The sequence below is a fragment of the Salvelinus alpinus genome, chromosome 39 (genome assembly GCF_045679555.1).
Source record: "Salvelinus alpinus chromosome 39, SLU_Salpinus.1, whole genome shotgun sequence".
NCBI classification, from domain to species: Eukaryota; Metazoa; Chordata; class Actinopteri; order Salmoniformes; family Salmonidae; genus Salvelinus; species Salvelinus alpinus.
In genome coordinates, this window is record NC_092124.1 from 8,211,470 (window position 1) to 8,238,475 (window position 27,006).

Consider the following 27,006-nt stretch of genomic DNA (forward strand, 5'->3'; position numbering starts at 1 on the left):
TGTACAGGCTTCCTTCTTTTCACTCTAATTAGGTTAGTATTGTGGAGTAACTACAATGCTTTTCATCCATCCTCAGTTTTCTCCTATCACAACCATTAAACTCTGTTTTAAACTGTTTTAAAGTCACTATTGGCCTCATGGTGAAATCCCTGAGTGGTTTCTTTCCTCTCCGGGAACTGAGTTAGGAAGGATGCCTGTATCTTTTTAGTGACTGGGTGTATTGATACACCATCCAAAGTGTAATTAATAACACCACCATGCTCAAAGAGATATTCAATGTCTACTTTTTAATTTATCAATGTTTTTATCTACCAATATGCCTCCCTGGTTTTTGTGGTTGAATCTGTGTTGGAAATTCACTGCTCAACTGAGTGACATTTTCTGTATGTGTGTGATACAGAGATGAGGTAGTCATTGAAAAATAATGTTAAAGACTACTATTGCACACAGAGGGAGTCCATGCAACTCATTATGTGACTTCGTAAGCACATTTTTACTCCTGAACTTATTTAGGCTTGCCATTATAGGGGGTTGAATACTTATTGACTCAAGACTTTTCATTTTTTATAAATGTATTACATTTCCACAAAAATATAAATCCTCTTTGACATTATGGGGTATTGTGTGTATGCCAGTGACAAAAAATGAATATTAAATTCAGGCAGTAACAGAACAAAATGTGAAAAAGTCAAGGGGTGTGAATACTTTCTGAAGGCACTGCAAATGGATCCTAGCCTCCCATTCATAGGCTACTTTCTGTCCCTGTATTGGTTATAAAGCGCTGTCTGGTGTATGCAGAAAAGGGTGAGATCAAATGTGATGTATACTAAAAAGAGATTCAATGAAAGTCAGAATGAAAAGTCCCATTTTGTGTTAACTAAATAAAACACATTTCAAATACACCATATGAAAACCACACATACACGTCTCAGCAAAACATCTGCATGAACTTGATAAACTGCATTCATTTTCTCATTAAAAGTCTTGAGAATATAATTAAGTAGTTGAATGGAAGTAATGAAACAGGCATTTGTGAACATCAAACAGCCTACACAGTACAAACACAATATATATCACACAATGTCTGGATACAATATTCTACCCAGGAATATTAAAGAATCTGAAATCTGTTACTCTCATTATTCCACATGCATCTGTGGATCATATCCGCTGACAACAATGAAAATGTATCTTGTCTTTAATGCAGGGTTTGATCTAAACATCAGAAGCTATCGAGTGGAATGGTTACTTTCTATGTTATACAGTGGAATGGTTTTTCTGCTGGTGTATCCTGAGGTATCTCCTCTCTGAGAACCTCTTCCCGCAGTGCGTACAGGCAAATGGCCTCTCTCCAGTGTGGACCTTCAGGTGCCTCTTCAAGTTGGATGAGTGTGAGAAACTGGCCTGGCACAGATGGCAGCTGAATGGTTTCTCCCCTGTGTGGACCCTGTGATGCCTCTTCAGGTCACCAGCCTGGGCGAAGCACATGTGACACTGGGTACAGCTGAAGGGTTTCACCCCTGTGTGGACCCTCTGGTGGATCTCCACCTTCTGGAGGCAGCTGAAGCCTTTGTTACAGAGCATGCAGAGGAACGGTTTATCTTTACTATTGTCTGATGTGGCTCCCCCTCCCTGAGTCTCGGCTCTAGCCCTGTCGTTTGAGTTCAATACCTGATCGGAAGGCCCCATCGACGTGTACACTGGGTCGCGACCCCTGAGCGTGTGTAAAGGGGAGTGGGTCAAAACATATGGATTTGTCTCTAAGCTTTCCCTGTAATCTAATAAATCTCTGCCTTGTGAGTGTCCTTCTCCTAAGTGAGTCTCGTCTACATTCCATGTCAGAGGAGAGTCACCCTCCACTTTCACAGTCACCTCATCTAAGACTATAACCTCCCCTTTCTTATCTAGGCACCCTTCAGAGTACACACTACTACTGTACTGGTTCCAGTCCCCTCTAGACAGATCAGTCTGTGTCTCTAAACCCAAGGGCATGTTGCCAGGGTCCATCTCTGTAGTGTAAGAACAAGACGGATCATTGCTAGCCTCTAACACGTCACCTGAGTCCCGATGGGAATGAACAGTCCTCGGGTTTGGATTACCGTAAAGTAAATACTCTGAGCCGGGAGCAGGATGACAGCCCAGTGGTCCCAGCTGCAGTCTCTCTGTGTCTGATCTGTGGTCAGATCCTGTGTGTAAAAGCCTGTGTGTTACAGTTAAAGTCTCTGTGTCTGTCTCTGACTTGAGGACGGCGTTTGGCGTTCCACTGAACTCCGTGATGCTGCATCGGGTCCTGTGCTGGGGTGAGGCGGCGATTATCTTTGTGGCTACAGGGGGCGCTACGCCAGCCTCTTCTCCAGTCTGGATGTCTCTACTGTGTCGTGGGTCCTCTCCTTCAGTCCTCTCCTGCTTGACCAGAGACGATCCTCCATAACCTGCAGCCTCTGCATCTACAGACTGACAAGAAGAGAGGAGGTTATTATCAGTACATGAGTTGAATCGGTTAACAATGTTGTCGTCACAAGCTCCCCTTTGGCAGATAAATAAGGATGTACATGTAAGCAAGTGAATAGCTGAGGGGAGCCTTTCTGAAATAAACTGGCCACAATTGATGTAGTGTAATTTTTTATGTTACACTATGACACTAACCTCTATCACAATAACATGCTGGGTTGAGGTTCCACTCCCCTCATCTACAGCTATGGGTTGGTCATCTCTCCACGAGATGTGTTCTGCTGGCTTCACAAAGCTCCTGTGGCCTCCAGTGAGATGTCCTCCTCCTAAGAGAGTGATTGGGGGGAAAGGGGTGGTTAAATTAGGTGCTGTCAATGCTCAACGATATATTGTACACTATTGACACTGTCTACAATTGGCAAGGATGTAAGCAGGGCTGGACTACCACACCTGGGGCCCCGGGGCACCTACAGTGGGGTCCGAAATTATTAACACCCTTGATAAATACTGAGCAATTAAAAAAAAAAGAGGGGGAAATTATATTATTTTTTTGTTTAACAAGTCATAAAAAAAACGTACACCTGTTTTCAATTCCTTTCAATACACTACGTTGCGAGGATAATGGCACATAGCCTTTTTCTAAAATGTTTTATGAATTGGAGAACACATTGGGAGGGATCATAGACCATTCCTCCATACAGAATCCTTCCAGATCCTTGATATCCTTTGTCTGCGCTTATGGACTGCCAACTTCAATTCAAACCATAGGTTTTCAATGGGTTTCAAGTCCGGAGACCATGATGGCCATTGCAAAATGTTGATTTTATGGCCAGTTAATAATTTCTTTGTGGATTTTGATGTGTTCTTTGGGTTATAGTCTTGCTGGAAGATTCACTTGCGGCCATGTTTGAGGCAACCAGGTTTTTGGCTAAAATGTCCTGGTCGTGGGTAAAGTTCATGATACCGTTGACCTTAACAAGGGCCCCAGGACCAATGGAAGCAAAACAGACCCATAACATCAAAGATCCACCACCATATATTATAGTAGGTATGGGGTTATTTTCTGCTCATGCATCCTCATTTCAACGCCAAACCCACCACTGGTGTTCATGGCCAAAGAGCTCTATTATCATGTCATCCAACATATGTAAACACCTGGAGTTTGCTAAATGGCATTGGCACTTGGATTGGAACCGGTGCTTTGGACAGATTACATGAAAATAGAGCTTGTTCATGCCCGTTCGGTAATCCGGCTCTGGATGTCAGGTAATACTTCAAGATAGCTAAGTAATTAGGGGAAGTATGGGATACTATCCACAAACTGACCAAGAACCAATTCTGGGCAGTGGTGTAAAGTACTTAAGTAAAAATACTCAGGCAGACAGAATTATGGTACAATTCACGCACCTATCAATATAATGCAATGTCATTCCTACTGCTTCTGATCTGGCAGACTCACTAAACCCAAATACTGAGTTTGTAAATTATGTCTGAGTGTTGTAGTGTGCCCTATCTGTCCGTAAAAAAATACAAATCATGCTCTCTGGTTTGCTTAATATAAGGAATTTCATGTATAGTATTTAAGTAAAAATATTGAGTACCTTTTTCCATTACTGTACTTCATGGAAAACTCCAACCAAAACTATATTTTGGTATTTGTTTCATTAGTCCATTGTTGATATATACAAAACATTTTGGGACTGTCAGCAATCAAGATGTCAAGATATCTAACTTTCAAAATACAGAAACACAGCCGGTATGATGCATTTTAAAAAACAGATACTTTTAGACTTTTGCTCAAGCAGTGTTGTACTGAGTGACTTACACTTTAATTTGAATACTTTTGTATCAAGGTATCTTTACTTTTACTCAAGTATAACAATTGAGTAATTTTTCCACCATTGATTCTGGGCAACACATCTAAACACATGCTCAGTGGAACCTAGCTAATTTCCGATACATAAGAAATTGTTTCACTACAGAGGCAGCAAAACTGTAATTCAATGTTATGCTACTCCCCCACTTAACATACTGCTTGACTAGTTGGGCCCAAGCTTGCTGTACAACATTAAAACCCATTCAGTCTGTCTACAAACAGGCTCTCAAAGTGCTTGATAGACATCATCCCTGTTACATCCTCAGATCTGAGAAAAGCTTGTGCAACACACCTACGCATGTCTTGTATTCAAGATCCTAACCGGCCTGGCTCCACCTCCACTTAGTACTTTTGTCAAACAGAAAACCCAAACCCATGGCAGCAGCCACAAGGTCTCCCATGAGAAGTGACAGTATAGTTAGTTCCCTTAAGGAAAAGCACCTTTAGTCAAACAGCTTTCTCTGTGAGACCTTCCCATGTCTGGAACACACTGCCATCAGAAACACATAACTGCACCATCACAAAAACACAGAGACATGGCTAAAGGACTATCAGACGTGTGAACATAATCCCTAGCTGGGCGTTGCTGGTTTCCATATTATCTGTTGTCTGTAGCTTGTGAGGTGTGTAAACACTGTTTGTTGCTTTTAAGCATTGTGTTTTGTTGCTTTTTGTGCTACGTGTTGCTTTTCCTATGTTGCTTTGCATGTGCTCACTGCTCATTTCTTATCTGTATTAGCCGGCTGACTAAAACCGGCACTTTTACTGAAACGTTGATTAATGTGCACTGTCTCTAAAAAATAAACTCGGCATTCTGCAAAATGTACCTCTTGCCATTCCTCTGTATCGGTCGAGGATCTTGACACTACTGGGGCGACTGTCGAGGACGCGCTTTCGCGTTGTCCTCTCTGCGCGGTCCCGTGCCACCTTCAGTTCAAGTAGCTGTAGTTTCCTCCGCATTGCCCTGTTTTCTTTTTGGCTTTTAGTGATTTCCAAACGAAACACTGCATAGTCGTCGTCTACGAGTTTACAGATGTCTGCCACGGCTGCATTCGCTAGCACCTCCATGATGGAGGCTATTTGAGTGTGAAAAAACATACAGTTAGCCATTGTTAGCGTCAGCTAAAAAAATATATCAACCAAGTCCTGTCTACAACGCGAATTAAATACAACCTGATGTAAGTATGTGATGCTGTGCAGTTAAATTAGTCATTTTGAGATATAGAGTGTTAATAAACGACCAGATAAATTACAACCCTAACGTGGAAATTGTTCTTCCGTTTACACTGAAAAGAAAATATCTTATTGGTTGGCGTCATAGCTCAAAGGGTGTGGTTAAATAAATTGCGCGCTGTTCTTTGAAATACGGTACAGTTGATTAAATTACACATGAAATATCCTATGTTCAGCAGTGTTGGGGAGTAACTAAGTACATGTACCTGCTAACACACTCACTTAGTGGCTTGTATTCATGGATGGCAAGGGAAACCAGGCTTCCCCAAAAAATTGACCAAGAAAATAAGAAATATTTCGTCTCTGCGTTTCAATTCATAATAGGCTGAATGTATCTCACCGGAGAAAGCATCCGAGCGATTGAAACGGCTTGGTTTCAGTATGTTTAGCTGTATCTATCTGGTCAGAATGTGTATGACATTGTTGCGGCCAGTAGCATTGAATACCAGGAAAGCCAGCGAGCATTTGGCCTCTCTTGATATAAAAAAAAAAAACAGCCAATCAGTGTTGAGCTAAACAGTGAGGTCAGTTGCGAATGGTTCTGGCTCCCTAACAAACAAAATAAGTGTCAAGCCAGTTTGGATTTGGCTTCAGACCAATCACATCACAAGCCAAACTTAATTATTGACAGTAAAAAACTTGAACTGTTGCATCTCGTTGTGTTACCTAAAATCGCCCCTTTCCTAAATTAGCCATCAATGGAGATAAGAATTTGTACTTGTGATTTTACTTAATTCTCCGTATTGGCCAATGATTATAACAACAATTCTAACCCAACCATAAATTCATACATTGTGCCCCTGGCCTGTGAGGATGGAAGTTCAACATGTAGCTAGCTAGATGTAGTATGCTAATATTAACTAGCTGGCCTGACGTATTGTTGCCCATGAAAGGAAGTTAGCGAGCAAGTATTTGTCAGGTAGCCTAGGACAACAAAATCTAAAAGTGTGTACTGTATGACAGAGTCATAGACAGTTTAGGCAACATGAAAGAGGAGGATGGCATTGGCATTTCGCTACAAGTAGAGTGAGTGAACATGTTTTTTTCTATTTGCACACACACACATCGGGATTGTATATACAGTACCAGTCAAAAGTTTGAACACACCTACTCATTCCAAGGTTTTTCTTTATTTGTACTATTTTCTACATTGCAGAATAAAATTGTAGAATAATAGTGAAGACATCAAAACTATGAAATAACACATCATGTAGTAACCAAAAAAAGTGTGAAAAAAAATCTAAATATATTTTATATTTGAGGTTCTTCAAAGTAGCCACCTTTGGCCTTGATGACAGCTTTGCACACTTTCGTCATTCTCTCAACCAGCGTCACATGGAATGCTTTACCAACAGTCTTGAAGGAGTTCCCACATATGCTGCTTTTCCTTAACTCTGCGGTCAAGAAAAACCCTTGAATGAGTAGGTCTGTCCAAACTTTTGAATGGTACTGTACATACACCCACACACACATCAGTACCATGGACAGCCACATCATATTTAGCTTACATTGAGTGGACTAAATTGTTGTTGGTATTGTTTAGTTGTCACTGTATTACACTGTCACTGTATTAGACTAAGTAAGCATAGGTGATTAGATGATGTTGAAATGGTGCTGGAATAATGGAGGCTGCTCCTGTTTTCTTTGCGACTTGCAGTAACTCTCTGCGGTTCTATATTAAATTAATAGTTGTTTATCAGTCCAAAAATGTCAGAAACATTACCTTGCTTGACCATGCTGTAGTTCATGTAACTGTTACATGCAATATTTTTGGTAGACTTCACCAGACAGTTTTTGTAATGAAACAAATGTGTGGTTGAATTTATTCTGTTTTCTCATTGACATTCAATTCAGCATTGAAAAAAGGTGCAAGTTTAAGTTTGTTCCATCTGACTGAGTCTGACCACAAGTCAGAGACCACTATGATGACAAATGCGTTTGATGGATCCATTTTGTCTTCTAATGACACTTAAGAGGAAAGTAATCCAAAAGTACCAAAGTAATCATATTACGTTACTGAGTTTGGGTAATTGTAATGGGAAATATTAATTGTATGTGTCCACATAACTGAGTATGTTACTAACCTTGTAAAACTGTCGTATTATAATCTCCTGTTCTGATTATAATTCTGTGTTACAAACCAGCTTGCTTCTGTGTCCTTGTATAGATGAAAGGAGAACTGAAAGTCCCGCCCAAGAACAGGAAACTATAAAGATATGTGCTTATCACCCAATGCTTCGGATTTCGGACTGATTGCGCTGTGTAACTCTGTTATTCTCCTGAGCTCAGAAAAATAAAGAATCTTAGTTTGACTTGGAATCCAGCAAATCCTTATTTTATAATATCCACCACATAATCCAAAAGTTACATTACTGAATACAAATTTGGACAAGTAACTAACGGATTACACTTAGAAAGTAACCTACCAAACCCTGATGATCAATATCTTTCAAGCTGAGAACAGACTTCTTTACAAAAGAACAGTGTGTGAGCTAGAGTAGAAAATAACAGAATGATTTTATTCCATCTACATCACCTCAGTAAGGTAAATATTAAACTGTCCTTGTTCTAGCCCAGGTTTACTATCTCTCTAAAAACAGGTATTTACTCAAGCCTGTTTCAAATGATAAGTTAACAAAGGGTTAATGAGGGGTATGGGGTTAATTGCCCTCTTACCCCAAGACACTTCACATGATAACTATAATATGTCAGAGCTAAAGAATGATTCCCAGATATCCCGTGTACATCTAAAACCACACTTTTAAGAGTTCTCCTCATTGTGGACACTCCTATGTCTGATAATGTTACTCAGGAAAGAGAAGCGCTTGTCATATAGTTTACACTTGAAGGGCCTCTCCTTGGTGTGAACGGTCTGGTGCTTCTTCACATAGTTTGCCTCAGCGATGCGCTTTCCACGCGTACGGCTTGTCAGCGTCCATCCTAATGCTCGGCCTTCCACATTGTGACCCAATGACACCCCAGGAAGTAGAAGCAGGAGATGCCACCAATGTGGTTAGTCCTTGAGCTCCCTCCTTGACCTCTAGCCATTATTTGGGTGTTGTTGGCATTGTGTGCTGTGTTATAGGCTAGGTACCTCTTGTGGTGAACGCCCATCCTGACCCTGTCTGTATTGGTGAGGTAACTGAGGAAGGCTAGACCCAGGTCCTCTATGAACCCATTCACCAGGCATTAGACGAGACCCTGGAGAAGACAGACTTCCTGTTAGACTCCAACCAGTCTCCCACAACTCTCTGTGAAGGCTGAAGCCCAGGGTGACCTGCTTTGTTCATCATGGATATTGTGGTGTTTATATTATAGAGATATATCCTCCTGTTCCTATCAGCCCCAGGCCCTGCTTCATCCGTGCACTGAGAATGTGAAGAGAAGGGTCTGGGCTGCAGACTGGATCCCTGACTGGAACCTCTGTCTCAGTGATGACCACCAAAGCTGAGGTTGTTCAGTCCACCATGGACTGTAGACTTATAACAAAGATTGCACAGAAAAGCAAAAAGGTTTACATAACCTATTTGCTGTAGACACAAACAGGACATGCTATAATAAAATGTTAACCACAGAAAAGCCCGTCTCTAACACGGATTCAAGTACCTAATAATATGGAGCCATTTGAGTTTGTTATAAATATCTCGACTCAATGGTACAAAAACAACGAAGTCAGTCAGCACAGATTACATTTTGTATTTCATTTCAAGAGAAAGAAAAAAAGAAGAAACCCGCACACTGCTCTTGCTAGAATCACTGCTTTTTATTAAGCTTTACGTATCGGTCTCAAGGCCTTCGTCAGAGATTTTTTGAGTGTTTACAACCTGCACCCTTATGTAGACACTGCTCCACCAATGCATCAAATGGGTTTGGAGTCGAGGGAAAATAAGTGTTACCAAATATAACAATGTGCATTTTGTAAGTACACTGCTCAAAAAAATGAAGGGAACACTTAAACAACACAATGTAACTCCAAGTCAATCACACTTCTGTGAAATCAAACTGTCCACTTAGGAAGCAACACTGATTGACAATAAATCTCACATGCTGTTGTGCAAATGGAATAGACAAAAGGTGGAAATTATAGGCAATTAGCAAGACACCCCCAATAAAGGAGTGGTTCTGCAGGTGGTGACCACAGACCACTTCTCAGTTCCTATGCTTCCTGGCTGATGTTTTGGTCACTTTTGAATACTGGCGGTGCTTTCACTCTAGTGGTAGCATGAGACGGAGTCTACAACCCACACAAGTGGCTCAGGTAGTGCAGCTCATCCAGGATGGCACATCAATGCGAGCTGTGGCAAGAAGGTTTGCTGTGTCTGTCAGCGTAGTGTCCAGAGCATGGAGGCGCTACCAGGAGACAGGCCAGTACATCAGGAGACGTGGAGGAGGCCGTAGGAGGGCAACAACCCAGCAGCAGGACCGCTACCTCCGCCTTTGTGCAAGGAGGAGCACTGCCAGAGCACTGCAAAATGACCTCCAGCAGGCCACAAATGTGCATGTGTCAGCATATGGTCTCACAAGGGGTCTGAGGATCTCATCTTGGTGCCTAATGGCAGTCAGGCTACCTCTGGCGAGCACATGGAGGGATGTGCGGCCCCACAAAGAAATGCCACCCCACACCATGACTGACCCACCGCCAAACCGGTCATGCTGGAGGATGTTGCAGGCAGCAGAACGTTCTCCACAGCGTCTCCAGACTCTGTCACGTCTGTCACATGTGCTCATGTGCTCAGTGTGAACCTGCTTTCATCTGTGAAGAGCACAGGGCGCCAGTGGCGAATTTGCCAATCTTGGTGTTCTCTGGCAAATTTACATTTTACATTTTAGTCATTTAGCAGACGCTCTTATCCAGAGCGACTTACAGTAGAGTGCATACATTTTATTACATTTTTTTATTTTTTTATACATACTGAGACAAGGATATCCCTACCGGCCAAGAGCAGACGCTCTTATCCAGAGCGACTTACAGTAGAGTGCATACATTTTATTACATTTTTTTACATACTGAGACAAGGATATCCCTACCGGCCAAACCCTCCCTACCGGCCAAACCCTCCCTAACCCGGACGACGCTATGCCAATTGTGCGTCGCCCCACGGATCTCCCGGTTGCGGCCGGCTGCGACAGAGCCTGGGCGCGAACCCAGCCCAGCCTGGGCGTGAACCCAGAGACTCTGGTGGCGCAGCTAGCACTGCGATGCAGTGCCCTAGACCACTGCGCCACCCGGGAGATACTGCCAGACGTCCTGCACGGTGTTGGGCTGTAAGCACAACCCCCACCTGTGGACGTCGGGCCCTCATACCACCCTCATGGAGTCTGTTTCTGACCGTTTGAGCAGACACATGCACATTTGTGGCCTGCTGGAGGTCATTTTGCAGGGCTCTGGCAGTGCTCCTCCTTGCACAAAGGCGGAGGTAGTGGTCCTGCTGCTGGGTTGTTGCCCTCCTACGGCCTCCTCCACGTCTCCTGATGTGCTGGCCTGTCTCCTGGTAGCGCCTCCATGCTCTGGACACTACGCTGACAGACACAGCAAACCTTCTTGCCACAGCTCGCATTGATGTGCCATCCTGGATGAGCTGCACTACCTGAGCCACTTGTGTGGGTTGTAGACTCTGTCTCATGCTACCACTAGAGTGAAAGCACCGCCAGCATTCAAAAGTAACCAAAACATCAGCCAGGAAGCATAGGAACTGAGAAGTGGTCTGTGGTCACCACCTGCAGAACCACTCCTTTATTGGGGGTGTCTTGCTAATTGCCTATAATTTCCACCTTTTGCCTATTCCATTTGCACAACAGCATGTGAAATTTATTGTCAATCAGTGTTGCTTCCTAAGTGGACAGTTTGATTTCACAGAAGTGTGATTGACTTGGAGTTACATTGTGTTGTTTAAGTGTTCCCTTTATTTTTTTGAGCAGTGTATTATAATAGTGTGTACATAAAACGTATTAAACAAGACTAAAACCACAATGAGGACATCAACCTATCAAGTTCACATTTAAAACACCACATACATGGGCATTTCATTATTAAGACCTTTAGGGAATAATGTCTGGAGGGTGAAAATCCCAAAACATTCTCTTTTGCTCAGAGTATTATTTATATCACCTCCCGTCTGATATCTTGACTTTCTCTGTCACAAATCCTAAAAAAGGTAGAAATGTCATTAAAATGTACTGCGACTGGATAATCCTGGTTGTTACTCCTGATGTAACTTTTACGTTCACTAATTCTCTTTGAGAGAACGAGAGGTTTTACCTACATAACACAGCCCACATGGACATTTAAATATAGATAACATGGCTGGTGGAGCGCGTAATAATGTAATTTATTTGGACCCGTTTTCTTGTATGTGGATGGCAGAAATATTCAAACTTCATCATATTGCACTGTATGCAACCTCTGCATTTATAACTACCATTCAGAAGAGGGCGTAAAAGAACCTGGCTCATTTTCTTTTGTGGCTGGCAGTTGGCATGGACCAATCTGTCATGTAAATTGCGACCTCTCCTATATACAATAAGTGGTGGGTTCTAAAATTCAGCTGGCAGAGCTGGGTCTGATGATAAACATGCCAATTTCAACAAAATGGTCATACACTCACATAACATAAAGTACAGTACTTTTATTGCACAAAACAATACATGATCTCGTAGAAAAACGTCTCACTATGGTAATTTACATTTTCGTAAATCTGATACCCTCACTTTGATGAAATGGATTTTAGAATACTTGGTAAAAGGGTCAACATTACATTACACACAGCTTCACTACTTCCTGTCAAGTAAAGATGATTTAAGGCATTATCACAGATATGGCATCATATTATGCAAGAATTAAGAGTAGGCAAAGTGATCGTGTCAGGTGAAAATTATATAAAAAGTTTTACCATTGCAACATTTGATGTAGTCACGTTCACCGTAGTTGTCTGAAGCATGCTATAGAGTTCACAGCTGGCAATGTCTCATCTCATCATTTGCAACAATGTCTATGAGCGTCACCAGCTTTCCTTTGCGCTACCACAAACTGTCGTGATTACCAGCTGAGAAACTTTTATGAGCCGATTTTACTCCTGGCACAGAGTTTGTCTGAGCAGTGTCTTAACATCATCCTAAAACCTACTCTGAGGTGGATTTTTTTCTTCTTCTTAAAACAAGGTTTAACAGGGTTCCTAGGACCTTTTCTGAGATGATTTGTGGATACAGGCCCTGATTGGCTGATAGAATCGTCAACAACAAAAAAAGGCACAAGGTATTCAACCGGTCAGTTGGACCTGAAGCTGGACCCCGAAAGCCTGTCAGTTGGATCTGAAGCTGGACCCCGAAAGCCTGTCAGTTGGATCTGAAGCTGGACCCTGAAAGCCTGTTAGTTGGATCTGAAGCTGGACCCTGAAAGCCTGTCAGTTGGATCTGAAGCTGGACCCTGAAAGCCTGTCAGTTGGATCTGAAGCTGGACCCTGAAAGCCTGTCAGTTGGATCTGAAGCTGGACCCTGAAAGCGACAAAACTTCCACAAGTGTGTAGGCTACTTTGTTTTGTCATCAAAACAAAAAGGCATACATCACACATCATCATTTGCTATATCATTCTTGTACTGTTTTCAATAGGTCACCAGAAGATGCAGGACGAGAGGGGTATACTACGAAGCAAGCTAGATCTACTCACGGTTTTCTAAAGCTAGCTAGCTTCACTTAGCATCCAATTCAAGCTCATTCATTCGTACTATGACATTGGATATTACTCATCTGCCTGCCGCTAACTCTAGCAGGTTTGTAACTGCACGTGCATGTTGCTCATGGCTACTTGAACGCCAAACTCTTTATTTAGACAATGCTGAAACATCAATCCATGGGGAAGTCTCTGCCTAATTTTCATTTAGTGCCCGAAATCAAAATTAAAGCAAAGTTATCTTGCCAATTCAATAGGCTAGGGTGTGAAATAGGCTTTTAGAAGTGCTGTCTTTATTTTATTATTTTGGTGTGCTTTGATGTGCTTATCAATGCACAAGCATATTTTCCCCCACTCCTATCAATAAAATAGTTGTATTAAGTCATACAAAAGTTACTGTGCGTGTAGTTTCAAATACATTTGATGTGATAGGTATTTTTACATTACTATATTTTTTAACACATTTGATTAATAAAATATTTAAATTAGATGTCTTCCTGTGAAGTGGATGATGACGAAATCTTTTTGAAAGGGAGGGAATCTGATTTCATTGGTCCTCAACTCGCGGCTCAGACACTTCATTCAAGATAAATGTAGTTAGTTTGCCGATAGTGATGGAATTTAGGTTTACGAGTGTTTTAACGATGCATCTTTCCGAATAATGTAACATCCGTTTCCCAAAACACCCCACCTAGAGAATGGTCACTGAGTGCATCGTTGGAGCATGTGTCGATACTGATAGGGCGGAAAGAAAGGAAGCGCTGCGCTCGGATCAGCTTTCTCAATTCAAATCTTACATTAACATTAGGATTATTTCGCAATACTGATGACGGATCAGCTCCTAGAGAAATTTGACCACCTACGGCTGCAAATATTGTCGCGGCTTTTCTAATGCTTACCCAATAAAAATGCATTAAATCGCCGATTTGGCCCATGATTGCGCACGTTTTTATTTATTTATTTCACCTTTATTTAACCAGGTAGGCAAGTTGAGAACACGTTCTCATTTACAATTGCGACCTGGCCAAGATAAAGCAAAGCAGTTGGACACATACAACAACACAGAGTTACACATGGAGTAAAACAAACATACAGTCAATAATACAGTAGAAAAATAAGTCTATATACAAAAAAGGCCATGGTGGCGAAGTAAATACAATATAGCAAGTAAAACGTTAGGCTACACATCAAGAAATATATTGCGACAACTAGCAAAATACAACAATTGATTTAACATGACATGTATAGTCATATAGCCTCCTTTTTTATGCAATCATCTCGGATTTGATTTTAATAATTTTTATACGTCGCTTGTTTGTATGAATTGCAAAGACATTGGCAACTTTGTAATAGTTGTCAACTTTTGTCACAGAGCTACACCACGTGATTCTATGTTTAGCTCATTTCTTCTGTGTATAAAGTGAAGCGGGAGGGCAAAAAAGCATCGAAGGACGCTCTTGGCTGTTCTACGAGGGGTCTATAGAATAACTATCTTCAAAGTAATGCAAGCTTATTTTAATAATACTACTTGTTCACGTTACATTTAACAACTTTAGATTCTACAAAACAATAAAATTAAGTTGCTATCGAAAGTCAGGATAATCACTTGTACATAACTGGCTCGTTCTCTCTCTACCTCCTGTCGCAAGGCATTCTGGAACTTGCAGTCAATAGCGTAATCCAATACTAACCAATACAACAGAAATATGTATGTAGTTCTCTCAACCTCCAACACACGAATTCTAATACAATTACATATCTAAATAACTAACAAATATCTGTAGATACAGCGCAATGAATTAACTGTAAACATTAACTCTGTAACCCATTAATGTTACAACATGGTCTGAGGCAGGCGTTAGATTACAAGCATAACGATGGTTAATAACGATGATTTTGGGAAACAGATCGGAGATTTAATTTCCCGGGTCGCCTTCGAAGGTTCTAACATGCTGACCAGACCGGACACGTCGCGTGCGTCGCAAAATAAATTTTGAAATCCATGTTATTCAATTATTGCACCCACACTGCTTGCGCGCGCCAACGAGCGTCTGCGACACCAAGGGCTAAAATAGATGTCATTACTATTTCTGACGCAGATCGCGCTGCAAGTCCTGCCTCTCCCATCTCCTCATTGGTTTATAGAAGCAGGTACCCACGTGCCATCTCCTCATTGGTTATACCCATGTGGGTGATAGAAAGACGAACTGTTTTGCCGGTAGTCGTGGTAATACAATGAAAGTTTAGATGCGATCACCATATAATTTAAACGATGAAAAAGCCTGGAAGGAGGAGAGATGACTAGAAACGATTAGGTTGGCCGTTTTATGTGTGGATTAATTGTCGGAGTAGAGATCCTTGTGCATTTCAGGTAAAATAATAACTCAATGTTTATATCCCAGGACAAATTAGCTAGCAACAGCAAGCTAGCTAAATAGGACAAATTAACGTTAGCTAGCAAGTGCGAGCTAACTAGCTAAATTACCATACATGTTTAATGCTTTTCGACCTGTCCCCAAATGAATGTCATTGGTTCAGAGTTTGTTTTGATATTTTAACCTGCATGTCGTGATCGCGTTTGGTGTGGGGGGGGGGCAAAATAAATTTATGCACGTGAGCGCACGATGGAGCACGCGCGCAGTCGGTTTGGGCAAGGTGTTATTATAGCTTTAAGATGCTTTTGGGAAACCAGACCAGGGTTCGTTCTGAAGGATTCGTTACCATAGAAATGTACCATTTTCGCTGTACCTATTATTCCGAGTTGACCAAAGTTACCTCGCTAACTCGTCAAACTACATTTGTAGTATAGGGCTCTGAACAGCCTGTTTGTATGGCGGACCATACTGGCCTATACCCTGTCTACCAGCTATTCTCAAAAAGGGCTTAAGTTTTTGAGATGCCCCTACCCGAGGTAGAGCAAAATACAACCATGTCTTCTGTCTCTTATATCTCCCATTTATGAAATGTTCTATCCTTCACAGTACAAACACAATATGAAACAGACTTTTTAGGCTTATGGCAAAATGTCTGGATGCAATATTCTACCCAGGAATATTCAACACTGAAATCTGTTACTCTCGTTATTCCAAATGCATCTGTGGATCTTTTCTGCTGACAACAATGAAAATTCATCTTTGTCTTTAAAGGGTAGGAAGCATGAGTTTACTCAAAGTAAGAACGTAGTGTGGTCAGACTTAATAGTCACGGTGTGGTTACCTATAACTCCAAAAATAGTTATCTTTTGAAATATTTATGATTATTTTCAGATATCTCCGGAGCTACCCACAATGCACTATTGTCAGCGTCATATGGAGAACCGGCGCAACCTAGCCAGCTCAATCTGGCTAACATTAGCTATTAGCCATTCTAGCATGTAAATAAATTAAAGACCAAGTGTTGGCTTTGGTGAGCTACTATGTACATCCACGAAGAAGTAACTATATAAATAAATGCGAAAAACTGCATATCCTCTTCTCCTGTGCGTGGTAGTCGAGCGTTAGTAGTAGTTTTCCATCGTCCATAGCTAGTGCAGTAATACCTACAAGGACTGGGTTACGAGTCATTTGTGGCCCAAAAACGAGAAGCTAGCTTTGAAATGGGACCGGTTTGTCCAGTTGAAGCGAGCACTTCTACTGTATGCGGTGCTCATTTCACCCAGGAGGACTTCAAAGCCTTAGTATAACCAGTGGAATGCAAGATTCGGAATGAGACGGAAACCAGGTGCTGTGCCGAGCGTGAATGTGAAGCCTGCAATCTGTTTCCTACCGACCTACCAGTACATCGCTAGTGTCAGCAGTAATGGAGATAAACCGGGTAAATTCAATGTGGGTTTACAACACTATATCGCTATTGGGTTATCTGACTCTCCCTTGGCCGGTGAAACGGCAACTCCCTCTAAAGGCCTTTCCTTGGCTCTTCTTTGGTAGCTAACTCAGCCGTCAATCTGTAAGTTTCCTCTCTCTCTAATTTATATCTGCTTGCTTTTTATGTGGGTTCCTGCCTGTGCTAGACTAGTTGTTCTCTAGCTTACTACTTAGCTATGTTGACCGTGGTGGTTTGCAAGCTATGGCTAGTTATCTGGCTAGGCTAGCTAGCAGGCTAAAATAACCAACTTTAGCTGGATGGCTTGCTGGCTAAGATACCTGCATATCAGTGGATGCTTGTGACTTGAAAAATTGAGGAGGATGGGAGAACCACAGTATAGACGTGGAACGCATGGAGACGTCAAAACGTATTTTATTTGTATTTTTTTTTTTAACGTCAGACTATTTTAACCTGTTATGTTCTAATTCTCAGAGTAAAAAACTCAATGGACATTTATGAAAGCTTAACCAAGTTTATTCTGCTCAAAGGGTCAATACAGCTGCATTCAGACAAAAACATTTTCCACCACCACAAGTATATATACTCCAATTTAGGCACTCCCCCTTCTCACCAATCCTTACATCTTTTATGGTTCGACAGAAAGACGAAGTGATCAGGGAGAAACAAAGGGTAATAAACCAAAGGGGATTTGACCTGACCTCAACCCCCTTGAGGCCTAATCCAAAGACCTCCACCCGTATCCCCTATAGCAATGCTGTGACTTCCTCTCGTCTACCCAACACATTCCAAAGCCATCTGGCTCCTAGAGAACTTTGGATTAAAAAAACAGTCTCTTTCACTCCTTAGATACTATACTTCTGAATATAACAATGTTCCAAGTTTAACCCAGAATCTAACAAACCTAAAGCATGTAATTAATAAATGTATAGTACAATATTATGGGGAATGGGAATGAGAGGGCTACTTACATTGTTGGGAAGGGATCCCAGCAGTGATTGAAGGAGGGTATAAGGCATGAGTTGAGGTGTTCACAGGCTTCAGTCCAGGACAGGCTCATCATGGATGGATGGTGTTGGAGAATAGCTCAACTCTTCCACTGAGGGCAAGACAGGATTTGACTAGGAAGACAAAAAACAATAACACAACACACTACACAGTTAAACAAAAGAGCTAATGAGTTAGTCCAAGCAAGGAGTAAAATCATTGATGTGTAATAATGGGATTGTGCTTGAGTGTGATTGACTCTACATACAGTAATGAGAAAATTGATAGGGGTACTCACAGTGCTTGGAGAGGAAACATTCAATGTGCCAGTGGATGAGAATGAAATGTGGCTTCAGTTCATGTCAGGAGAGTTGACAATGGTAGTCACTTCTTAAATCAGGTAACAGGAGGGGACTTAGATGTAAACACAAATAGCAGATACATTCCATTACAGCTGCGCCATCTTAGGTTTGGGCAACGAGTTTCTCCATGAAGTTAAACTCAGACATGTCAGAATTCACAAAGTCAAACACAGACTGCGCATCTCGCCCACTTGACACATCAAAGTAGCCCAAGAAACGTTCCTGAATAAAGCACTAATCATCCACATATCTTACAACTGCAAGCAGACTGGTGGCACCATAGGTCCCAGAGGGGATTTTTCCCCCCTGGGGCCTAGAGTTTTTCCTTATCTGGTAACCTAACCAGGAAAACTCTAGACCCTATAAGGTATGACGGTGATTAATAAGTGGTAAAAAGGTTATATGGGCTATGATGGGACCAGTTTTTCCTAATCAGGTCACATGTTTTTAAAAACTCCTAGCCCTGGGGGGGGGGGGGGGGGGGGTGAAAACCCTGACCAACTGCAGCAACCTTATACTTGTTCATATGAATTACACTACCGTTCAAAAGTTTAGGGTCACTTAGAAATGTCTTTGTTTTTGAAAGAAAAGTACATGTTTTGTCCATCAAAATAACATCAAATTGATCAGAAATACAGTGTAGACCTTGTTAATGTTGTAGATGACTATTCTAGCTGGAACTGCCAGATTTTTTTTTTATGGAATATCTACATAGGCGTACAGAGGCCCATTATCAGCAACCATCACTCCTGTGTTTCAATGGCATGTTGTGTTAGCTAATCCAAGTTTATCATTTTAAAAGGCTATTATGTTAGCACAGCTGAAAACTGTTGTAATGATTAAAAAAAGCAATACAACTGGCCTTCTTTAGACTAGTTGAGTATCTGGAGCATCAGAATTTGTGGGTTCGATTACAGGCTCAAAATGGCTAGAAACAAATTACTTTCTCCTGAAACTCGTCAGTCTATTCTTGTTCTGAGAAATGAAGGCTATTCCATGTGAGAAATTGCCAACAAACTGAAGATCTCATACAGCGATGGGTACTACTCCCTTCAGAGAACAGCGCAAACTGGCTCTAACCAGAATAGAAAGAGTGGGAGGCCCCGGTGCACAACTGATTAAGAGGACAAGTACATTAGAGTGTCTAGTTTGAGAAACAGACGCCTCACAAGTCCTCGACTGGCAGCTAAATATGCAGGTTTAAAAATATATACTTCTATGTATTGATTTTAAGAAAGGCATTGATGTTTATGGTTAGGTACACGTTGGAGCAACGACAGTCCTTTTTCGCGAATGCGCACTGCATCGATTATATGCAACGCAGGACACGCTAGATAAACTAGTAATATCATCAACCATGTGTAGTTATAACTAGTGATTATGATTGATTTATTGTTTTTTATAAGATAAGTTTAATGCTAGCTAGCAACTTACCTTGGCTTCTTACTGCATTCGCGTAACAGGCGGGCTCCTCGTGAGGCAGGTGGTTAGAGCGTTACTAGTTAACCGTAAGGTTGCAAGATTGAATCCCTGAGCTGACGAGGTAAAAACCTGTCATTCTGCCCCTGAACAAGGCAGTTAACCCACCGTTCCTAGGCCATCATTGAAAATAAGAATGTGTTCTCAACTGACATGCCTAGTTAAATAAAGGTGTAAAAAAAATATATATATATATTTAAAAAAATCTGCGTCCAAAATTACCGATTTCCGATTGTTATGAAAACTTGAAATCGGCCCTAATTAATCGGCCATTCCGATTAATCGGTCGACCTCTAGCGCTGACCTGTTGCACCCTCTACAACCACTGTGATTATTATTTGACCCTGCTGGTCATCTATGAACGTTTCAACATCTTGGCCATGTTCTGTTATAATCTCCACCCGGCACAGCCAGAAGAGGACTGGCCATCCCTCAGAGCCTGGTTCCTCTCTAGGTTTCTTCCTAGGTTCCTGCCTTTCTAGGGAGTTTTTCCTAGCCCCCTTGCTTCTACATCTGCATTGCTTGCTGTTTGGAGTTTTAGGCTGGGTTTCTGTATAGCTCTTTGTGACATCAGCTGATGTAAAAAGGCTTTATAAATGCATTTGATTGATGTTCTTCAGGTCACTGTACCCCCTTTCTCACAAGGCTCTGACTTTCCAAAAAGCAGGCAAGGCCAGCAATACAGGTGGCTTGATGGAAGGCTCCCTGTTAACCAGCTACACTTTTGATACCAGTTGGTAGTGAACGCCCTCACCTTTTCATCCTTCTTCATGAAACTGTTCTCAGGAAGAGGTCGACCCTTTGTTTTAATTTGCACCTTTTCTGTGTACCCCAGAGAATGAAAGTGGTTCTTCAACAAAAAGTCCACAACATTTTCGGTAGCGTCAGCCATTCTGCTGGCGAAAACTGCATGCTTGCGCTGGTAGCTAGCTACTGCTACTTGCTTCTGAAGTTAGTTTGATATTATTCAATTCAAATTCATCAAATTACAGGAGAAGGAGATAACTATTTAAAGTCTTTCTTGGTTTTAGAACTGTATTTTTGTCCAGTTAATGGAAGTTATTTCAATTGGCCTTGCTATCACTTTTTACTCTCAATCTCTATCCAATAATGTCACCAAGCTTCTGGACACACAGAACCCCCCCAGAATGCTCTGCAGCACAACACCAATACAACACACTAGGTTCATTCTCTGATCATAATCCTATGATTGGATGGATAAGATGTCAGTTCATACTGCAAAATCTTTGAATGGTTGGAGGTCATCCTCCGGAAGTGGTCATAATTATCATGTAGGTCTATGGAAGGGGGGTATTGAAGTCAATCTAGCCAGAGGAAAACGGAAGCTAGCTAGCTGTCCTCCGGCTACACCATGGTTCTTCCCCAGAAAGTGCTGTTGAAGTTACTATAGACCTTCATTGCAAAACAGTGTGTTTGAATCAATTATTTGATGACATTAGAATATATTTAGTATAGTTTTATCTGAAAAAAATTACTTAATATTTCACTTTTTATTTTTATGAAATTTCACTGAGGAGGATGGTCCTCCCCTTCCTCCTCAGAGGAGCCTCCACTGCTGCATATACTGGTAACATTATTTGATAACTGGTTAGATGGCGTTAAGTTTTTCCAAAACTTTGGTCTACATTAAAGTGAAAGTCAGTAAAATAATACTGAGTAAAAGTCAAAGTATTTGGTTTTAAATATACTTAAGTATCAAAAGTAAATGTAATTGCTAAAATATACTTAAGTATCAAAGTAAAAGTATAAATAATTTCAAATTCCTTATATTAAGCAAACCAGACCGTAAATTTTAAAAACAAGAAAAATGTGCAGATAGCCAGGGGCACTCTCTATAAGACATAATTCACAAACAAAGCATTCGTGTTTAGTGAGTACACCAGATCAGAGGCAGTAGGAATGACCAAGGATGTTCTCTTGATAAGTGTGTGAATTTAACGATTTTCCTGTCCTGCTAAGCCTTCAAAATGTAACGAGTACTTTTGGGTGTCAGTGAAGACGTTTGAAGTAAAAAGTACATTATTTTCTTTAGGAATATAGTGAAGTAAAAGTTGTAAAAAATGTAAAGTAAAGATACCCCAAAAACTACCTAAGTAGTACTTTAAAGTATTTTTACCTAAGTACTTTACCCTACCGACGTTAGCAGGCTAGTTGGCTAGCAACCTTGCAAGCTGATTTGTAACAAATTCAAAGTATTTGCTTGTAAGTTGGCTGATGACTACTGGTTTCAAATGTAATTGAAACCAGTAGTCATGGTTTAGTTATTTCTGTTTGAGTTTACATTATGGGGAATAGGCTGGCTGGCTTGCCTGGGGCCTCCATGTTACGTCACACCGCGCAAAAACATCTTCCGGCATGACTTCGGCATTCTGATGGGTTTTATGTAATAACTTGAAAAATAGAAAAGTGAGGTAACTTTGCATTTAGACTTTTGATGCGTATACTAATGCAATTCCATATGTTACATTCGGTTTAACTTTTATGCTACCTACCCTTTAATGCAGGTTTTGATCTAAACTTCAGAAGTTATTAAGTGGAATGGTTACATTCTATGTTAATAGAGTGGGATGGTTTTTCTGCTGGTGTATCCTGAGATAGCTCCTTTCTGTGAACTTCTTCCCGCATTGCGTACAGGCGAACTGCCTCTCTCCCGTGTGGACCTTCAGGTGTATCTTTAGATTGTCCTGGCGGGAGAACCTCTTCTCACACTGGGGGCAGCTGTAAGGTTTCTCCCCTGTGTGGACCCTCTGGTGCCTCTTCAGGTCACGAGTCTGGGCGAAGCGCATGTGACACTGGGTACAGCTGTAGGGTTTCACCCCTGTGTGGACCCTCTGGTGGATCTCCACCTTCTGGAGGCAGCTGAAGCCTTTGTTACAGAACATGCAGAGGAACCGTTTCTCTTTACTATTGCCTGATGTGGCTCCCCCTTCCTGAGCCTGGGCTCTAGCCTTCTCGTTTGAGCTCAATACCTGATCGAAAAGGACTTCTGAATCGGAAGGCCCCACCGATGTGGACACTGGGTCGCGATCCCTGAGCGAATGTAAAGGAGAGTGGGTCGCAACATTTGGATTGGTCTCTAAGCTTTCCCTGTTATCTAAGAAATCTCTGCCCTGTGAGTGTCTGTCTCCTAGGTGATTATCTGCATTCCATGTGGGAAGAGAGTCGCCCTCCACTTTCACAGTCACCTCATCTACCACTATAACCTCCACTTTCTTGTCTTGGCACCCTTCAGAGTATACACTACTACTGTACTGGTTCCAGTCCCCTCTAGACAGATCAGTCTGTGTCTCTAAGCCCAAGGATATGTTGCCCGCGTCCATCTCTGTCGCGTAAGAACAAGACAGGTCATCACCGCCAGTGTCTAGCGTATTATCATCACCGTCTCCACGGCAATAAACCATTCTCTGGCTCTGGTGAAATACAGGTAAGTATTCTGAGCCGGGAGCTGGAGGACAGCCCAGTCTCTCTGGATATGATCTGTGGTCATATCCTGTGTGCAAGAGCCTGTGGGTTTCAGTTGAAGTCTCAGGGTCCATCTCTGACGACGTTCGGTATTCCACTGACCCGATGCTGCATTGGGTCCTGGGCAGCGCTGGGGCGGTGGTGGGGTTCTCTGTGACTAAAGGGGCTGTTCTTTCAGTCTTCTCCTGCTTGACCAGAGACGATCCTCCAGGACCTGCAGCCTCTGCATCTGCAGACTGATGAGAAGAGAGGTGGTACATGAGTTGTATTGGATAACAATATCATAGGGAAGTCGCACAAGCTCCTATATCCTCCTGAGACCCAGCAATTCATTTTTATGTTCTTTAATGGACATTCGTTTTTGATCCGTATCGCTAAGGCCATACATGCCACTGTGTTAGGTCCTGTTGTACCTATTAGAGGACATTTTGGTCTTTTCAATTATCACGTGTAGCGGTGTCACCTACATCATTTTCTCTTGTGTGTAATTATATTTTTGTGAGTTTGAGATTCACATTTCTTCTAATAGGTAAATATCTCAGGAGTAGTTTAAGTTTTCAGAGCAGTGGAATAATTTTCACATGAAATAAGATCTAAACAAGAGCTTGTTAATAAATGTTCTCTGTTCATATTTACTATCAATTTTTATGTCCAAACTTTTTTTTCTAGGTCTCTGGAGGCTATGGCAGGTAAATGTGGATGTACAAAAGCTGAAGAACGGCTGGTAGCCTAGTGGTGAGAGCGTTGAGCCAGTAACCGAAAGGTTGCTAGATCGAATCCCCGAGCTGACAAGGTAAAAATCTGTCGTTCTTCCCCTGAACAAGGCAATTAACCCACTGTTCCTAGGCCGTCATTGTAAATAAGAATTTGTTCTTAACTGACTTGTCTAGTTAAATAAAGGTTAAATAAAATAAATAAAAAAGAACATACGCAGGTCCTGGAGTTGAAGGCAAACTCATGGAAAACAGAAAGGAAAACGCAGCACACTGCTGCTCATGCTCCCAGGTGATATTTATTTACAACAACATGTAAGCAAGTGAATAGCTGAGGGTAGCGATGGGCATTTGAAATGATTTCACTATTTGAATAATATCATGATATTTTTATGTATTTAAGAGAAGGTGCTCTACACTAAGGGTGGGGGAGGGTTTAGAGAGGAGCAAGTGTGTGTAGCACGGAGGGAGAAAGAGAAAGTAGCCAAACCAACTCGCTCTAGTTAGACGAACTTGTTGCTGCCATAGTTGATCTGTCATGCCATCCTGTAGTGCATGTCTTGACTGTACAGTAGACACCTAAGTTAGCCAGCTAGCTAGCTAAAGTAGCAAGGCTAACTGAGGCTATTTTGCTGGGCTTCCCTCCCTTGTCTACATCTCCGTTCATATGAAACAGCCTACCTGTTGGTTGATCATTGTAGCCAACTTCATTCTGTAACTTTAATTCCATTTTGCATTGATTAGAAAGCTCCCACTTCACTTGCTACACATGGTTCCTCTTGATTGACCGACAATAAGCTACACCAGTGTGAAACGTATGTAGGCTACCGGTGCCTTCTTTTTTTTAATGAAAACTGTCAAACTGTTTTATTTAAAAAATGTAATGTAATAGTCTACCCTTGTAGGCTATGTAGCAGTGTCACATAGATCATTATTTAATTTTAGAAAAATGAATACTCTCTCTAGTAATGGAATACTAACAACAGTTTGGATATTCAAATAACCATGCCCATCCCTAGCTGAGGGTAGCCTTTCTGAAATAAACTGGCCACATTTGATTTACAAAGTAACACGTTTTATGCAACTCTATTACACTAACCTCTATCAAGATAACATGCTGGGTTGAGGTTCCACTCCCCTCATCAACAGTGATTGGTTGGTCATCTCTCCATGTATTGTGTCCCGCTGGCTTCACAAAGCTCCTGTGGCCTCCAGTGAGATGTCCTTCACCTGAGAGAGTTATCGGGAAAAGAGGTGCTTATATGTTTTTATATGTTTTTTTTTGGTCCAATACGATTCCGGTATTGGGGGGACAAAACTTAACGATGCAGATATATCTACCGATATACTGTTACAGTGGAAAATTAAGGTGTCATTTTCCCACACTGAATTTTCATAAATTGCTGTCCAATAACTACTTCAAATGTTGATTTCTTACATTGTGACAAATTGTTCAGATAAGCATCAGATTACCTTTTTCCATATCGGTTATAGTTTCAATTATCCGCTGATACCAATATCGGTCGGGCTCTAGTGGTTAGATTAGCTACCGTGAATGTTCAACAGTATATTGTACACTATTGACACTGTCTAGAATTGGCAAGGATGTAAGGTAACATTTCTCATAACTTCTTGATATACTATTTATTGATTGATGTATTATGTATCAATTTTTTTCATTGAGTAAATAATCGGAAATACAATAAACAAACATCTGGTTAGAATATTATATTGTGTCTTTACGCAAGATAGCTAAGTAATCTTGCTTACTATCCAAGAACTGACCAAGCTCTCAAGAACCGTATACCCAGTTTACAGCCGGATCCCCAGGTTCTCAGTTGATGGTACTGATCCCAGCTTGCTCCCTCGAACTACAATCTCGACGACGCACTGTTTAATCCAATCCGCTGCCTCGGCTACGACACTTCCTCTTACCTTGCGCTCACATTTCCATTGGACCATTACATTCCACATTTCCTGTGTTTCTCAAAATACATCCGGGTGCAACTTTGCAAGTGTATCTTTTCTATTTGAATTTTTTTTTCTTTCTTATATAAAACATTTAATTTCACTGCTCTAATTACGTTGGTAACCAGTTTATAACAGCAATAAGGCTCCTCGGGGGTTTGATATATATGGCCAATTTACCACGGCTACGGGCTGTGTCCAGGTCCCGTCGTGCATAAGAACAGCCCTTGGACGTGATATACCACACCTCCTCGGGCCGTATTGCTTAAATAACATTTACCGTCTATTTGAATGGGTTAACTAAGACCCAATTCTGGGTAACACATCTGAACATGTGTGCAGGGGGGAACGGGGCGACAGGCAGCACAGCCTCGGCCTTCTGCAAAATGTACCTCTTGCCATTCCTCTGTATCGGTCAACGATCTTGACACGACTGGCATGGACGCGCTCCCGTGATACCTTCAGTTCGAGTAGCTGTAGTTTCCTCTGCAATGCCCTGTTTTCTTTCTGGCTTTGAGTTATTTCCAAACTAAACACTGCATATTCGTCGTCTACGAGTTTACAGATCTCTGCCACGGCTGCATTCGCTAGCACCTCCATGATGGAGGCTATTTGAGTGTGAAAAACCAAACAGTTAACGTTAGCCATTGTTCGTTAACGTCAGCAACTAGCAAGCTAGCGTTACCTAGATAACATTTCAACTAAGTCCTGTCTCCAAAGCGAATTACACACTGCCTGTGGCAGGTTTGTGATATTTTATGTTCCAGCATGCTAATAAACGTCTAAATAACAACAATAAAAACGTTTACATGGAAATTGTTCTTGGTCACAGTTCACTTCCGTTTACACTGAAAGGAAATTATCTTATTGGTTGGCGTCATAGCTCAAAGGTTGTGGTTAAATGAAAAGGTACGCGCACCGTTCTTTGAAACGCGGTACTGGTTTTTATACTGAACAAAAATATA

General features: G+C 41.5%; 2 protein-coding genes and 1 long non-coding RNA gene across 5 annotated transcripts; 1 reads left to right on the forward strand and 2 right to left on the reverse strand.

Moving 5' to 3' along the window:
• Positions 1–948: 948 nt before the first annotated feature.
• On the reverse strand, positions 949–5,437 carry LOC139566782 (uncharacterized). Its single transcript, XM_071388089.1, has 3 exons — positions 5,155–5,437; positions 2,647–2,777; positions 949–2,454 (listed from the first exon to the last, which is right to left on the reverse strand). Exons 1-3 carry the CDS (start codon positions 5,435–5,437, stop codon positions 1,258–1,260), a joined length of 1,611 nt encoding a protein of 536 aa, XP_071244190.1. The 3' UTR covers positions 949–1,257.
• Positions 5,157–7,872, forward strand: LOC139566817 (uncharacterized). The gene is made up of 2 exons (XR_011673159.1): positions 5,157–5,505; positions 7,728–7,872. It is a non-coding gene; the product is annotated as an uncharacterized lncRNA (long non-coding RNA).
• A 4,294-nt stretch (positions 7,873–12,166) lies between these two features.
• Positions 12,167–26,877, reverse strand: LOC139566791 (uncharacterized). Of its 3 annotated transcripts, none has more exons than XR_011673146.1 (4): positions 26,434–26,877; positions 25,173–25,303; positions 18,335–23,596; positions 12,167–18,170 (listed from the first exon to the last, which is right to left on the reverse strand). XR_011673146.1 is itself a non-coding variant. In XM_071388108.1 (3 exons), exons 1-3 carry the CDS (start codon positions 26,687–26,689, stop codon positions 22,448–22,450), a joined length of 1,536 nt encoding a protein of 511 aa, XP_071244209.1. In that variant the 5' UTR covers positions 26,690–26,877; the 3' UTR covers positions 12,167–22,447. The 3 variants fall into 3 exon arrangements, 1 of the variants encoding a protein (XP_071244209.1); XR_011673145.1 differs by having other exon boundaries at positions 12,167–13,051; positions 18,021–23,596; XM_071388108.1 differs by having other exon boundaries at positions 12,167–23,596.
• Between the last annotated feature and the right edge of the window lie 129 nt (positions 26,878–27,006).

What these genes read in the sequence shown, in the direction of transcription:
- LOC139566782 (XM_071388089.1), bottom strand. Translation starts at nt 5,437, where the DNA reads ATGGCTAACTGTATGTTTTTTCACACTCAAATAGCCTCCATCATGGAG. An exon ending in ATACAGAGGAATGGCAAGAG is followed by an intron (nt 2,778 to 5,154) that starts GTACATTTTGCA and finishes TCACTCTCTTAG; the next exon opens with GAGGAGGACATCTCACTGGA. An exon ending in AGCATGTTATTGTGATAGAG is followed by an intron (nt 2,455 to 2,646) that starts GTTAGTGTCATA and finishes TCTTCTTGTCAG; the next exon opens with TCTGTAGATGCAGAGGCTGC.
- LOC139566791 (XM_071388108.1), bottom strand. Translation starts at nt 26,689, where the DNA reads ATGGCTAACGTTAACTGTTTGGTTTTTCACACTCAAATAGCCTCCATC. An exon ending in ATACAGAGGAATGGCAAGAG is followed by an intron (nt 25,304 to 26,433) that starts GTACATTTTGCA and finishes TAACTCTCTCAG; the next exon opens with GTGAAGGACATCTCACTGGA. An exon ending in AGCATGTTATCTTGATAGAG is followed by an intron (nt 23,597 to 25,172) that starts GTTAGTGTAATA and finishes TCTTCTCATCAG; the next exon opens with TCTGCAGATGCAGAGGCTGC.